The sequence below is a fragment of the Chrysochloris asiatica genome, unplaced genomic scaffold (genome assembly GCF_000296735.1).
Source record: "Chrysochloris asiatica unplaced genomic scaffold, ChrAsi1.0 scaffold00034, whole genome shotgun sequence".
Classification (NCBI taxonomy): Eukaryota; Metazoa; Chordata; class Mammalia; order Afrosoricida; family Chrysochloridae; genus Chrysochloris; species Chrysochloris asiatica.
In genome coordinates, this window is record NW_006408552.1 from 14763969 (window position 1) to 14780130 (window position 16162).

At 52.7% G+C, this 16162-nt stretch overlaps 1 protein-coding gene across 2 annotated transcripts; it reads right to left on the minus strand.

Annotated features, from left to right (window-relative positions):
* Positions 1 to 5914: 5914 nt before the first annotated feature.
* FSCN1 (fascin actin-bundling protein 1) lies at positions 5915 to 15047 on the minus strand. Of its 2 annotated transcripts, XM_006859774.1 has the most exons (6): positions 14912 to 15039; positions 14208 to 14848; positions 6891 to 7047; positions 6675 to 6796; positions 6389 to 6556; positions 5915 to 6117 (listed from the first exon to the last, which is right to left on the minus strand). In XM_006859774.1, exons 1-6 carry the CDS (start codon positions 15037 to 15039, stop codon positions 5915 to 5917), a joined length of 1419 nt encoding a protein of 472 aa, XP_006859836.1. The 2 variants fall into 2 exon arrangements, with proteins under 2 accessions (XP_006859836.1, XP_006859835.1); XM_006859773.1 differs by having other exon boundaries at positions 14208 to 15047.
* Positions 15048 to 16162: the final 1115 nt, after the last annotated feature.

The following is a 16162-nucleotide window of genomic DNA, read 5'->3' on the forward strand; positions in this document are numbered from 1 at the left end:
TACCTTTACAGTTGTGATAGTCATCATGATAACAGTTTCTCACTATTGAATCATAAGAATCTTATCCCCATCTCTTTTCACCAGACTGGTCTAGACAAGATGAAAACTATTCAATGAGGACTCTAATTTCTCCCACACACTGTTAAAGTAAACTCCCTCTTGAAAACCTGTAAGCCGTTCACTTCATGCCTTTATCAACCCCTCATTTTAGGCAGCCAATGTCTAAGTTGCCCATCCCTATCTACCCTGTAAATAGAGGGGATAGGATTGATACATGATGTGAAGACTCCTTCCCTCTCGTTGGTATTTTGAGCTACTACATCCATAAGTATAGGTCAAGTTTATCAAATTATAGCAATTCTCGTTTCCTGTATCAAAAATCGTCTTTTTTATCTTCCTCTAGTCGAGATCTGATTATCAAACCATCAAGGCTAGGACAAATGGGTACTATTGCAAGTTTGGACATTCTTGTGTGTCTCCCCTCACTTCATATCAGCTGGATGCTTCACTCTCAGCTCTAACCCTTGATGGTTATGTCCTTGTCCATGGGCCCAGGAGTTCCCAGATCTCACCACACTTCAATCATCTCTCATTTCCAGGTCAACAGAAATCTATGGAACATGGTTGAACTCAGCCCATTTCTTCACTGCTGCCTTTCCCCCTCTTCCACTCACCAGTAGACCAATGTGGTCACTAGTAAGCTTACATGCCTGCTCATGTGTTCCCTTTGAGTTTCAGTTTTGAAGGGGGGTTTGTCCTGATGTTTCCTTATTTGTTTGTTTATTCTTTCTTCTCCTTCTTCCTCTTTCCCTTTCCTTGATTTTCCTTGATTTTCACTTGTTTTTATTTTTCTTCTGTTCCTCATTCTTCTTTTTTTCTCTTGATTTTTCTTAACTATTCTCTAGTAGCTTTCTCTTTTCATCTTCCTCTAATTTTTCTCATACAGTTCTATGTTCCTGTCCCTTTTATTTTTCTCATACAGTTCTATCTTCCTGTCCCTCTTTTCTCTTTTTAGTTATTACATTCTTTTGTCCTTATTGCTGCCTATTTTTTTCTCCTCTATTAGGTTCCTTCTTCACTGTTGTTTGCTTGTTTGTTCTATTTTGTTTTCCTGTGTGTGTTTTCTCCTCTTGCCCCACCTGATAGGAGACAGCAACTGTGCCCATACAACTCAGCCACAACCCTACCCTCTACAGTCATCAGACAATACCATCCAAACCCGCCCTAAACTGATCTGCACAAATGGAAAATGGTGCACAAGTTTCCATTCTCTAATCACATCCACCAAGACACAGTTGTTGAGAGCCTAAGAACATTCCAACAGATAACCACTAATTTAATACAAATACAACACCACAATGTCTAGGAGACTACAGAAGATTTTAGCTCACACAAAGAAACAAGAGTCTCTCCAACACATGGCCAAGATGCAGAGCCAGAACCAGTTTCTGAAGGAGAAAAGATCATGGAACTACCTGAGAAAGAATTCAAAAGAATGATATTTAGGTACTTTCAACAGAATGACAAAAAAAAAAAAATCAAGTAAAGCAAGGAGAACACAGAAAAAACATTAAAAGAATTTAGGAAAACACTACAAGAATAAACAGACAAACTGCATGCAACTTTTGAAATAACACAAAACCTGGTCATAGGAATCCAGAAAATTAATACTAAGATTTCATAAATGGAGTATACACTGAAAGGACAAAGGAGAAAATCTGAATCAGTGGAAACCTCAAATTAGTGATCTTGAAGATAAATTTCTCAATACTAGTAAGCTAGAACTATCTGAAAAAAGAATGAATAAAAATCAAGAGCAAGCCTGAGACTTATGTGAAATCCCATGAAGAGGAATAATTTATGGGTGATTGGGATTCCAGAACAGGAAGAAGCAATAAAACACACAGAGAAAATCGTCAAAGAGTTGCTGGAAGAAAAGTTCCCTAACATTATGAAAGATTAGATTCAAGAAGCTGAGCAAACGCCAAACAGAATCCCCCCAAAAAATCACCAAGACATCATAATCAAATTCTCTGAAACTGATGAAGATCAGAACAGTATGGATTGCACCTCAATGTAAAGAAAGCAAAAATCCTCACAACTGGGTCAATAAATAAAATCATGATAAATGGAGAAAAGATTGAAGTTGTCAAAAACTTCCTTTTGCTTGCATCCACATCAACACTAATGGAAGGAGCAGTCAATAAATCAAATGACATATTGCATTAGGCAAATCTGCTGCCTCTTTAAAGTGTTAAAGAGTAAAAGATACTAGTTTGAGGTTTACCTGACTCAAGACGTAGTATTTTCAATCACCTTATATGCATGTGAAAATTGACAATGAATAAGGAAGAACATAGAATAAAAGAATCGGTGCTTTTCAATTATGGTGTTGGCGAAGAATATTAAAAACATAGTGGACTTTCATAAGAACAAATAAGTCTGTGGTGGAAGTACAGTCAGAATGCTTAGAAGCCAGGATGGCGAGACTTCATTTCTTATACTTTGGACATATAATCAGGAGGGACCCATCCCTAGATAAGGACACCATGCTTGGTAGAGGGCTGGTGAAAAAGAGGAAGACCCCAATGAGATGGATCAGCACAGAGGCATCAGCAATGGGCCCAACCACAACAACTGTGAGAACGGCCCAAGTCTGGACAGTGTTTTGTTCTGTTGTGCATAGGATTGCGCTGAGTCAGAGCCGACTCAATGACACTCAGCAACAACAGGTTGGAACAAAGTAAATGTACGTGCTAAGGCCTTATTCCTGGTCACTGGCTGTGTGTGTGCATGTCTGTGTATACGTGGCTATCTGTGACCTTGTCTGTGTGTCCATGTGATCACGTCTGTGGGCACCTGTGTCTATGTGTGAACATGTCTGTGTTCTCATGTATACATGCCTGTAAGCAGGTGTATCACACACCTGTATGTGTTTGCCTCTCTGTATGTCTTGTGTACATGTGTATTTGTGTGTGGCATGAGGTCAGGCAAGGCCAGGAAATGGTGAGCCTGAGTCTTGGGGTCCCTGTGCTCATGGGACAGTCCACACTCTTACCCAAAATGCTTCAGTGTTTCCACATGGACCAGGAAACAATCCACCTTCTTCCTCAGATCCTTCCGCCTTACTGGCCATCCCCCCACCCCCACCTGCCATTCCTTTGCCTCCCTGTTCTCTCCACCTGGATACACTTTCTTGCACTCAACTTGACCAGGTCCTCCTCCAGCTCATAAAAGGCTGCTGTTTGGAGTGTCTCCCCCACAACAATGGGCCTCTCAGACAAGTGGTAGGCACCCAGAGCTCAGCAGCATTTTTGGGGAGTTAATGAAATTCCAAATCAGCTCATGACTGAACACCCCATGGGCATACCCCATGGGCATGGTTGAGGCCTTGTGGGCACATCAGGGGGAGTGGGGTGTTCTTCAGGGGGGTCCCCACCCCATAGCCTGGAAGATTGTCTAGGATGACTATCTGTCTGGGACCACCAATCACAGGTCAACTTCCCAGCTTCGTCATCATCCGCCAATCAGAACAGAGCTAAGTGGGAAGGCGGCAGGGCTGGCCGGGATTGGGATCATTTGGCCTGGGTGTAGCTTCCGTGAAGGCATTTCCTGCTCTGTAAAATGGGCAGGGGCAATGTTTTTGTGAACCATCATGTGATGGCAACTCATAGCAACCCTGCAGAAGAGTAGAAATGTCGTTAAGTGTTTCCGAGGTCGTAATCTTTACTGAAGGAGCTCTGGTAGTGTAGTGGTTACAAAGCGGACTGCGAACCTTAAGGCCAGCAGTTCGAAACTACCAGCTGCTCCTCGAGAGAAAGATGAGGTATTCTGCTCCCATAAAGATTTACAGCCTTGGAAACCCTGTACAGGGTCGCCATGGGTCGGAACCGACTTGACGGCACTTAACAAATCTTTACTGATGGAAGCACAGTGGCTCCGTATGTTAGGCACTGGGCAGCGAGCCACAAGGTCAGTGGGTCCAGCCTGCCAGTTGCTATGCAGGGAAAGGCTTCCTGTTCCCTTAAAGATTTAAAGCCTCAGAAACCCTATACAGGGTCACTGTGAGTCAGAACCGACTCCATGTTACTTCATAACAATCTTTACTGAAGCTGACTGCCTCATCTTTCTCTCACAGAGCAGCTGGTGGGCTGCAACCACCAACATTTCAATTAACAGGCAAGGGTTTAACAACTGCACCACCAGGACGCCTTACCCAGGAGTCCCTGCTGGCTGCACATTATCTAGAAATTTCCTCACTGTCTTCCTCTCCCTTCCAGACCTGGGTCTAGAGGCCTGGATTTGTTGGAGGCACTGGCCTGGCTTCTAGCTTGAGGCCGTCTGGTTCCAGTTCCTCCCAGGGTCTGTCCCCTCCAAGGCCACTCCATCCCATCCCTGGGTACACCAGCAGCCTGTGGTTGCCAATCACGCTGATGGTGGGGGCGTGGAAGACTTGGGAGCTCTGGGACAGTGCACAAGGCCACTTGTTAACACAGGAGAGGTGAGGGGCACTCCATGTGAAGGTGCAGTTGTTGAGGCCAAACGTACCTCCTCTCCATCTGCATCTGTTCACGTGATCTGTAAGCTCTAAATTCTAACTACTGAGGCACGAGGTACAAGGGACTCACCTCAGGCAGATGCCTGCTCAGACTACACTAACACTGGGACAGCTCAGTGGGAACCTCAGGTTCAGCCATCTCCCCACTACATCCACCCCTGGCTCCTGGTAGACTTTTGGAACACAACCACCTCTGCTATGGCCAGGCCTCCTGCAGGCCAACTTTGCCTGCCTACCTGCCTGCACCGCCGCCACCCCCCCTCCCCCCCAAGACACACACAGTGGGCCACAGCACAGTGGACTCTTATTCCTTTATTTTGATTCTTTCCAGTTTGACGCTACTATCATGGGCAATGAGGGTTATACAAATGACACAAAAAATAAAAGACCAAGACACCCAGAGTGAGATGCAGGGCAGACAAACAGCGGTGGGAGGGGCTGGCACGGGCAGCGAGGTGGGGTGGGAGCCAGGGGGCCCAGGCAGCTCACCCCCTTAGAGAGCAGCACTGGCTCCATGGGCCCCAGAGACCCCAGGATTCCAGAAGATTCCAGTCATACATGTGGAGCACCGATCCTGCCATGGGGCTGAGGCTGCAGACCAGCCATGCCCAGGGGGGTGGGAAAGGCCCAGAAGAGAGGCCCCTGGAGAAGTGGAGGCAGAGTCTCTGGACTTGGGGTACCCGCCTGTCCACCACCAGCCATCCAGAGACCCCTTGGTAACGAATCATGCTTGCCAAGGGCGCCTCCAGCAACAAACTTCATTTTTAAGAAAAAAATACTGATTTGGTCATTTTCTGCTTCCAGTCAGGCCAGGGTGAAAAAAAATGATTAGATCCAAAGGCAGAGTGGCGAGCCCCAACCACAGCAGACAAGCAGCGGTAGAGCTGGCCCCTCTGTGCAAAGGGGCTCAGCTCAGGACAACACCCAGAGGGGCCCCCAGCAGCTTTGGGTGGGGCACAGTGGGAGAGGGTCCAGGAGTGGGGCGGAAGATTCCACCATGCCCAAAGACTCGGAGCCTCCCAGCCCCCATTTCTCTTGGCCACTTTGGGGAAATAAGGCTCAGAGTTGTCTGAGGTCAGAAGGAAGAGGTGCCAGCCTCGCCCGCAGCAGAGAAGAGGAGGACCCCATGGCCCACCACGCTCCCTACGGTAACTGGGCACATCCACTCACCCGCCCAGGAGGGCCACAGGGGTGACAGTTGGGGGCACCATTTTTTTCTGGGGTTTCCAGTTTGAAAGGCAAGGGGCTCGACACCCGCATGGAGCCCACCTAGAGAAGAGAGTTAGCGGGGGTCAGGAGCAGGGGAGCCCTTGGAGTCGCAGGGCACTGGGTTGTGGGGCGGGGACAGGGTGGCACCTAGTACTCCCAGAGCGTGGTTGGGTCGATGGTCTCAGCCGACGCCTTCAGGACACCCGCATGATCCCCCTTCAGGTATCGCCCGCCCACCTTGATGGCCACCTTGTTGTAGTCACAGAACTCGAAGAAGAAGTCCACAGGGGTGTCACTGCTGCTGGTGACCGAGGAGTCACTGCCCACCATCCAGTACTTGCCCGTGGAGTCTGGGGAGAGAGAGGCACGTCAGGCCATCCTCCCTGCCCCCCTCCCCCTCCCTCCCATCGTGGCTTCTGGAATGGAATTGAGGTCTTTTGCACATGCACTGGATCCAAAGCCAGACCTCAGACTCGTCCCCCTCCTCAGATATGTCCATGTGTACTCACACCCCTCTTTCCAGGACCTCAGTCTCCCCTTCCACCTCCTGCTAGCCTCCCACCCTCTCTTTCCCGGGTTGGCCAGGACAGCCCCCACCCAGCAGTGCCCGGGAAGACCTACCTTGGATGTTGTAGGCACCGTCGTTGAACTCGAGCTGGAAAACGTCATAGCTGGAGCGGTTGGCGTCCAGTGTCCCAGTGACCTTGCGGCAGCCGATGAACCCATGTTCCCCCCGGAGCACAATGATGGGCCGGTTGATGAGCTTCATGAGGAAGAGCTCAGCATCCCCTGTTCCAAGAGGGGTGGAAGAGGACAGTGAGCCTCGAAGCAGGAGGTAGGGATGACCAGGGGACCCCTGGGACAGCAGACCCCAGATGTGCTCAGACCCCCCAGTGTAGCAGTGTACCTGCTGTCTCCACTGAGGCCGACAGCTGCCCGTTCTTCTTGGCCGTCACGAATTTACCATTGGACGCACGCAGGGTGATACGCCGATCACGCCACTCGATGTCAAAGTAGCAGCTGGCATTCCTGGGGGTGGCAGAGATAGTGTCAGGGGGTCGTCCCTGAGCAGAACAAACCAGCCAGGGAAACGGGGATGCTGTGGAGGTCGGGGGACACTCACTTGGTAGAGGCAGTGGACTGCACACCTCCGGTTGCTGTCAGTGTCCAGTACTTGCCCGTGTGGGTGCGGAAGGCGCACTTTTTGGTGTCTCGATCAATTTCCAGCTGAAAAGTCTCCTGGTCGGTCTCTTCATCCTGATTGGCTGATAGATCCATACCTGGGGGGAGAGACTTGAGGTAGTACGAGGGTTCCCGTGCCCACCCTGAGGGCTGAACTAGGCCCTTCAAAAAGCTAAGTTCAAGACCTAATCCCAGAACCTGGAAACAGGGTCTTCAAAGATGTTGTCCATTAACATGAGGTCTGGGGGGTGGGGTGGGATGTCCTGATCTCAACTGAGCGGTGTCTTTATAAAAGAGCAGACACACAGAGAGGAAACATGTGATAACGGAGGTGAAGATTATATAGGAGGCAGAGATGAATGCCTGGACCAATTCTCCCTCAGAGCTTCAGGCCGGCACCCTGATCTTAAACTTCCACCTCCAGAACCGTGAGACAAGGAATTTCTGTTCTTTTCCTAAAACACCCAAGCTCATTCTGGCCAACCCCACACACGAACACACAGAGATGCAGACTCCATGTGCTACTGGGCCCCTTGGCCTTGCGTCCAGAGACCAAGGACTGGGCTTAACATGGGAAGGACCAGGTCAGGCCCAAGGCCACTACATCTTTTTGCAAGTCTCATCTGACCACAGAAGTGTTATCTTGGAGCAAGCCAACTGCAAACAGACAATCTTCACCCTTCAAACTTAGAACCCACCCTGGCGACTACCCTACAGTTAAACAATAGCCCATGGGCAGTGAACAGTAGTAACATGCTTCTCAGAACATTCAACTGCACCAGACCAAAAGGATAGCATTTGCCCCCAAAGTAAAATTCAGCAAGCAGCAGAAAGGCAGGAAAAAAGCTGAGAGAGTAGAAATGGAGATCCCAAGAAGGGGACATGGGAAAATGGTGACACATTAAGGGGACTGTAAGCCATGTTACAAAACAATCTAAGTATGAATTGTTGAATGGGAAACAGACCTGTATTGAAAATTTTCACCTAAACCATAATAAAATGTTTCAAGCAGCCTGAGCCAGTGGAGGCACACGCACATGGCCTGGGATTGGATACTAGGGCTTTGTTACTAATGGAGGGGTGGTTATGTAAGAAATCGTGGCCTCGTTTTTTTAGAGAGACATATGGAAGCATTTGGAGATGCCATGGCAGATGATGTCAGGGATGTGCTTTAAATAAACCAAAACCGTCAGATGAAGGGAGGGAAGAGAGGAGGTAATAGGACCCACATCCAAATAAACCTCAGGGTAAATAGATGGGGGTTCAGTATACCCTCCCTGCGCCTGTGTATGTGTAGGGGTTAAGAGCAAAGCCTATGCTAGCACATGTTCCATTCAGAAAATTCAAAAAACCCAAAGAATAAAGATGAAGAAATGAATCGCCATGTATCCCCATCTCCACTCTGAGAACCACAGCTGGGGAACATCCTTCTGACCTTTTCTGCTACCACACCATGTGCCTGTACAATATCCCAATTGTGCATATGATCTCGACGCTGATAGGCACACAGAGATCTGCAGTTTATGTATAGGCACACATGTAGGCACATGCCCACATATGCAATCTATAATGGAGGCAACGGTGGTTTAGTGGTAGAACTCTGATCTTCTATGTGGGAGATGCAGGTTCAGTTCCTGGCCAAGTCACCTCATGTGTAGCCATCTGTCAGTGGGGGCTGCGTGTTCCTTTGATGCTGAACATCAATTTCAGTGGAATTTCTAGACTAAGACAGTAGAAGAAAGGCCTGGCAATCCACTTTAAAAAATCAAGTCAGCAAACACCGATGGATCACAATGGTCTGATCCACAAATGATTATAAGGATGAGAAAACTGAGGCTGGTCAGCCAGGAGGATGCTTCATCCTTTGTTCTATAACCATCACTCAGAGGCCTGAGGGTGTCAGCCACCCCCTGACCCCACCTCAAGCCTCCATATCACAGTGCCCAGGGATACAAATGGTCATCTTACTTGGCAGAGAGAGATGAGAGAGGGCGTCCTTGCCCAAGGTCACACAGAAGAAAGACTCCTATGGTTCTCTGGGGGAAGGGGGATTGCTCTGCCCTCCTACCATCCCGTCCCCCACCAACCCTCCACCTGTGCACTTGTAGACATGGATCACCTGAGATTACTCTGTTTGTGAGCCGGCCAGCCCACCATCACTCGGGGAAGGAGCCCACTGGGCATATGATCCACCACCAAGAATAGGAGCAGGGCTGGGGTCTCCTTGCCCACATCCTCCCAAGCCAAGGTCTCCATAAACCAGGCAACTGCCCCACCCCCGCTACTGCAGGAACCACTAGAGACCACCAGTGAGGTAAGCCCACTTCTTGCACTTCCCCATCTACAGGGGACCACCACCAACCCCGGCACTAGGTCAGTCCCTTCCCTCTCTTGGCCAGAAAACCCACTCTAGGTGGTCCCAATCCTTATTGACCACATAGTTCATGGGAAGGGGCCAGGTGACAGCAGATGAAAGGGAAAAGACAAGAGGGGTACCCCTGCACTCCTCCCCAGCAGCAGATAAGACAGGGGTGCTCTTAGCTTCCAGACAGAAGGAAAAGGGGTCACTCTCCTGGGCTCTGTTGGATTTGGGGGAAGAACAGGATAGAAATGAGAGACTGAATCTCTAGCCCAGCCCTGGGGCTCACAGAGGACTTGTGATGACAAACACAGCCTTGCCAATAAGCCAGGCTTGTACCAGCCTGCCTGAGAGCACATTCAGGAAAACCTACAGTTACCGCGTAACACAAAGATGTGTGCCTGACCCAAGCCATGGCATTTTCATTTGCCTCATATGCATGAGAAAGTTGGGCAATTAGTACAAAAGACCAAAGAAAAACTGATGCATCTGAAATACGGTGTTGAAGAACAAATCTCGGGAGAAGTATGGCTAGAATGCTCCTTAGAAGCACGGACTGTGAGACTTTATCTCTGGTGTGGCCCTGCAGGATAAGCACTGGACTGGTAACTACAAGATCGGCAGTTCAAACCCATCAGCTACTCTCTGAAATCCTATACAGGATCGTTATGAGTTGGAACTGACTTGATGCTTACAACACATAACACAGGATGGCTTGAGTCAGAACTGACTCAATGGAGCCTAATTAACAACGGTTACTGAACACTAGTAGGAACTTGACATGCTGTTAGTTGTACTTGAATGGCAAGTCCAAGTACAGTGGAACAAACGCCGTCCAATCCTGTACCATCTTGATGATCGTTGGTCTGCTCAAGTCCACTGTTGCGGCCACTGTGTATTGTGATGGTCTTCCAAACTAGGGGACTCATCTACCAGCACTATATCCAACTATGTTCTGTGGTGATCCACAGGTTTCTTCATTGGCTAATTTCCAAAAGTAGATTGCGAGGTCTTTCTTCCTAGTCTGTCTGAGCCTGAAAGCTCTGCTGAAGCCTGTCTATGGTGGTATGGCTTCCAGCACCATAGCAACAGGCAAGCCATCAAGTGTGATGAATGAAGAAGACACAAGTGTCACGTGAGAGTGTTTGACTTGCTGTTGTTAAGTGCCATTAAGTTGGTTCCAACTCAGAGCTTCTCAAAATCTTTTCGGGAGCAGAAAGCCTCATCTTTCTTCTGAGGAGCGGCTGGTGGGTTCAAACTGCTGACCTTGTGATTCACAGTCCAGTGCTTGCATGACTTCAATCCTTACAACGATAACAGTAATGAATAACAGAAGGCTGCTACCCCTTTTTAGAGAAGAAAAAACTGAGGCTCAGCTGAAGTCAGTAACACCTTCTGCTTGGGTCTCAACATCATCAGTTGGTTGCATTTCGTGTTCAAACTGATTTGCTGAAAAGTCCCGTGCAGGCCCACTAAGGTACCAAAAGGAGCATCAGGTACTGTCAGCAAGTGCCTCCATTTCACTCTGCCTCAGTTTCCCCACCTGTAAAAAGGGTTCATTCTCCCCACTTTGTTTAGGGGCTTGGTGCCAAACACTCCAGCCTTTCCTAGCCACCCAGGAAAGAGGTGAAGGACAAGAGCTGTCTCCTACCCTACAAGCTCTCCAGACTTGAAGGCAGGGCCCAGATGGGAAAAACCCCATTTGGCCTTGCAGTCTCTAATTAGAGCCCCGTTTCTATGGGAACATGGTTTTCTTCGGGATTTTTCTTTTCAGCAATAGCGACATAGAAAACCTTAGTCACTGGCTCGTAGGCGCCCTGAGGAGCGGGGGCTGCTCAACTGAGCCCAAGGGTACATCTCCCTCAAGGGAACCAGGGTGACAAGCACAGCACCCACACCCTTCAGACCTCGCCTCCCAGGCCTGTCCAAAATGGCCTTCCAGAGGGGGCACTCCCCTCCCCTAATACCCTCCATGGCTTCCCATTCCCCTCAGGCCTTAGATTAGTCAAGCTGTCTCAGAGGTTCCCCAAATCCCCTTGAGTTTATTCAAAATATGCACATACACTCTGGCCTATTCCACTTAGGGAAGGGACCTGGCAAAGTCTAGTCACCCCTCCTCTGTTGTCTACACTTTCAGGACCCTGTCAAATCCCTCCTGTCCCTGTCTCTTCCAAAGAGCTCTTACACATCCTGCAAAGCCCAGCTTGACCAGCACCCCAACAAGCCAACATCTAACACAGCACTTGAGCCAGGCTCCAGGCCAGGTCTTAGATGGGGTGTGGGCTACGTGAAGCACAGCTGGTCAGAGACAGTAGCCAGTCAGAGAAGCTACTGACACTGTGAGTCTAAGCAGGAAACTGGCATGGCAGCGCCCAGGGGCTGCCTAAAACCAGAGCAGAAGGGTCCCGAGGAGCCCACCCAGGGGCAGGTCAAGGTGGTATCAGACCCTCATTCTAGTGGTCAAGCCAGCCTCGAGCTTGAGGTGGGGCGACCAGGAGCCCATACTTTACAGATGGAGAAACTGAGAACAGGATGCAACTTGCTCCCTAGATCCAGCCTGTGAGGGCTGAGATGAGTCACATCCTCAGCTTCCAGGCCAGCGATTCCTAACGTCTGCATGAAGCACAGGCCTGTCCAACATGACCTTCCCAGACCTGCCCTCCGTAGGTTTCCAAATTCCCTGGAGCTGGTCCTTCTGAATTGCCATCCCACCCCAAGAAGGCCCAGGGGTCAGCAAACATGGTAACAAGAAGAGGACTTCAAAAAAAAAAGAACTCAAGGCAACCTTATCCCAAAGCCTCTATCCGGGGCCTACCCCTCTTTAAACTCAAAGATGAGTAATAGTGTCTCCAGGCCCCAGTGGTCCCTCCTCCTGCCTGGTCAGACTGAATCAGGATGCTGCAAGACTAACTGGAAAGGGAGTACCTGTCCAGGCTCGTCGCTGGGCTGCCAAGGACACCAGCAGGCACTTTTTGCTCCTTCTGTGGCCCCAGGAGCCTCATCTACCCCAGGGAGGCCCTGGGTCCCACCAGGCCCATTTCCCACATGACACACCTCTTTCCAGCAGGAGCTGGCTTTCAAGGCTCCACCAGTCTCCGGGCATTTGTACAGCCTGTTTCCTCTGCCTGCAATACTACTCTGCCACCCGTCTGTCCCCAACTCCACATCTGCTTAGGTGGATCACCTTCTCCCATCTAACCTGGGACACCGCAATCTTTTCCTGATACCTCTGGAATTTTTATCACATTTCCTCCCAGTAGAGGCTCCAAGCACACACCCCCATTTGTTCATCATACATGCCCCACAATTTAGCCAGTGCTCACATTTGCTGACAGGGCAGGAATAAAACCTCACCCAGCAAAGACTGAGTTCCAAAGGAAGTTCAGTGATTTGCCTGGAAGGCAGCATGGTCCAAGTAAGTTCATTTGGTTCCAAACGATATTTATTATCTGTGTGAACCTAGGCTAATGGTGTCCCTCTCTGGGCCTTTACAGATACCTTTCCTCTGTAAGATGGCACATCTGGATCGGAACGGGTTAGAATGGGTAAAAAGTACCAATTATCGTACCCAGGTCTCCATCTCCACCCCCACGGCCATGAAGGCCTGGGGGAGGGGTCTCCAGATGGGGGCAGCCTGCCCAGGGGACCTCCCCACTCTAGAACCCAGGAGATACCCACCCAGTTGTCTCCAGCAGCTGGGGCCAACCTCCAACTCTGGGAGGCAAGAGCCCTGAAAAGCCACTGCAGGGTAAAGAGAGGGGGGGTCGCTGCTACCTCAAAGAAGGAAGAATCCTAGAAATTGAGAAATCGCCCTGCAGGGAGAGTCATAACTAAGAGAAAGCAGGGCGCTCAGCTCGCTCCTGGCAAGCAGCAGCGGGTCGGAAATGGCCAGGCCGGTGGGAGTCCTGGGGAAGACCGATCGGGTTTGCAGTCAATTGTTCTCGGCGGGAGTCCTTGGGGGTAGATTCACTCGATAGAGAGCTTCCCCGAGCGCTAGACTAGGGTCTCTCCATTCCTGCGTTAGCCCGAAGGGCAAAGCGCGCCCCTTGGGAGGTACCCGTGGCCGTAGGGCGGGGTATTTGGCTGGCAGCCATCCGCGCCACGCCGGCAGGGCCCGAGGCGCGAAGGGGGTGGCCATCTCCTGGGGGTTGCTCAGGATCCGGGCGCTGGTCCTGGAGCCGACGTGGGGCCCCACAGAGCGCCAGTGCCCTCCCCCACGCGCGCATCTGGTTTCCCCATCTGCAGCGCCCGAGAGGACAAAGGGGGCGAGGGAGGGCCCTGCTAGGCGGCCCGCCCCCCTGCTCACAAAGGCCGCGGCCCCGAGCGCGGGGCCGGCGCTGGGGGAAGGGCAGCCTCTCGCGGCGATCCCACCAACCTCCCCGCAGAGTAGACCCCACCTGGCATTGGGAGGAGTGGGAATGTACAGGGACTGGAGGCACCCACCCCCGCGGGATCAAAGGCTCCGCTGGCCTATCCCCTAGCCCCGCCCGCAAAAGGCAACCAGGAGGAGGAGGAGTGACCCAGCCCACCGACGGGGGGGAGGGGAAGAGAAAGGGGACGGAGGCGCCCCCTCCCCAGCGCCGGGATCGCGCGAAGACACTGTGGCTGAACGGGGACTCTGGGGGTGCCACACCAGGCAGCTCGCACGCGGGGCCTAAGGACCTCCCCCCCACTCCAGCGCCGGCGGTGGGGAGTGCGGCAGCGCTGGAAGATGGACAGAGCCCCACCCCTCACCCCCTCCTTCGGGTGCGAGACGCACGTCCTGGGGCTGGATGGCGAACAGGGGCTGCTAGGGCGCACGGGGCGCGGCGCCGTGGAAGAGAAAGGGCGGGAGGCAACCGGGCCAGGAGAGGCGGGGGAGCTTTGTGCGGGGAGAAGGCGGGCGGCGCCGCCACTCACCCTGGCGCGTGGACACGTTCCTCTCGTTGGCCGCCTGCAGCACGACCTGGGCGCAGCTCTGCTCCAGCGCGAAGAGCTCGTCCTTGCCCACCTTGGTGGCCTTGCCCGCCTTGAGTGTGCCACTGGGCCCCGACGGTGCCAGGTAGCGGCCATCGCAGTCGCGGAAGGCCACCTTGCCGGAGCGGAACTCGAGCGTGTAGCCGGTGGCGGGCTCAGGACGCGCCACCAGCCGCCCGTCGTGGCGCAGGAAGCGGTGGTCAGCCGTCTGCACGCTGTAGCGCTGGTCCTGAAAGGCGAGCGTGATGAGCGAGTCGACGCCCCAGGGCACGTCGCGATCCACCGCGATCTCGTCCGCCGGCCGCGCGCTCAGGTGCGCGTAGCGCTTGCGGGTCAGGCTATAGATGTTGACCTGCGGATGCATGGCGATGTGCACGCTCCACTTCTCCGCCGGCGATACGCTCTGCGCGAAGCACGACAGGCGGTCTTCTGTACCGCCAAAGTAGCGCCGGTGCACCTCGGACTGCAGCGACCAGCGGCCGTCGTCGTGCGCCACGATGAGGAAGCGGCAGTCGGCGCCTGGCGCCTCGCGCTCACAGGTCACGTTGCCGTCCTTGTCAGCCGCCAGGTAGCGACCCAGGTGGCTTCGTAAGCATACGGCCGCGCTGCCCGCCTCGTCGGGTGGCTGCTCCAGCGTCCAGATCTGCTTTTTCTTCAGGCTGCTGGCCGACGCGTTCACCTTGAACCCGAACGCCTCGGCCGTCAGGTACTTGTTGCCACAGTTGATGAGGCCGAACTGGATCTGCACCGCCTCGGCCGTGCCGTTGGCGGGCATGGTGGCGGCGGGCGTGCAGTCCCCGGCACGCTGACTCCTTTGTTCGTTGCGGGCCCAGCGCACCCGCTGCAGCGCTCCACAAAGCCGCCCCTCCGCGTCGCAACCCTTTTATAGGCGAGGTGACGTCATGGTACCAGGCCCCACCCCCGCTCCGCCCCGGGTCCGAGAGGAGGGGGTCGCGGGTAGAGGAGCGAGCACTGCAGGACTAGGAGTTGGGGCCCAGAGGGGCGCGCGCCGGGCTGCGCTCTCGGCGTCTCCAAGGCCCATGGCACGTCCGGAACTCAGCGACCAAAGCCCCTCAGGATATGAGATGTCCCTCGTCCCCTACCCAGTGCCAGGCCACCGCCCCTTCCTGCACCCCAAAACCACCCACGCGGCGCGCAGCCTGAGGACTTGTGATCCGGCAGAAGCCCCAGACCCTAAGTCTAACGAGGCAGAAGGATGAGGCAGATTTGAGGGTATGACAAATACTAGTGCTGTGTGGCTTGGGACCTGGCGGAAGTGGGCTCGGGGGCTGCTCAGAGAAGGTGGCCTGAGACAACAGGGAGGCCCCAGGGGCGGACCCTTAGAAGCTGAAGGAGTAGGTGGAGATCAGCACACAGGTGTGCGTGGGAACCGGCGTTGAGAGTGGGTCAGGAGGGGACTGGACCTTGCGCGACTTGTGCTTGGAGGATGGAGCTGGAGACCCCAGCACATCCAGCCCAGGGAGTCCCCAGCCCTCCAGCACAGGGGCATGTTACCTGAGGCTGTACCTGAAGGCCACCCAGGTACCTCCCTGTGGCCCTGGCATTCAACCCAATGGCTAAAAAAAACCAAAGTGGCCAAGTCACTGACTTCTGGTGACACATAAGCCAGAGATCTGGCCTACTAGGGCAAATGATGGGTAAGCATTGCTGTTATTTAGGGTCCTGGATCAGAGCCCGTCTGACAGCTCTGGGGGACCCAGCCATGAAAGGTAAACCCCCAAGTCTCCAGGCTCAGTGTCTGTAGGAACCTACCCCTAAAGCCCTAACTTATATAGGACCATGAGCTCATAGGGAGACCCAGTCCCCAAGACCTCTACTCCTCCCTCCAAGGGGATAGTCTCTACAGATTTCCTCCTCTTCCCCCACCCCATCCCAGG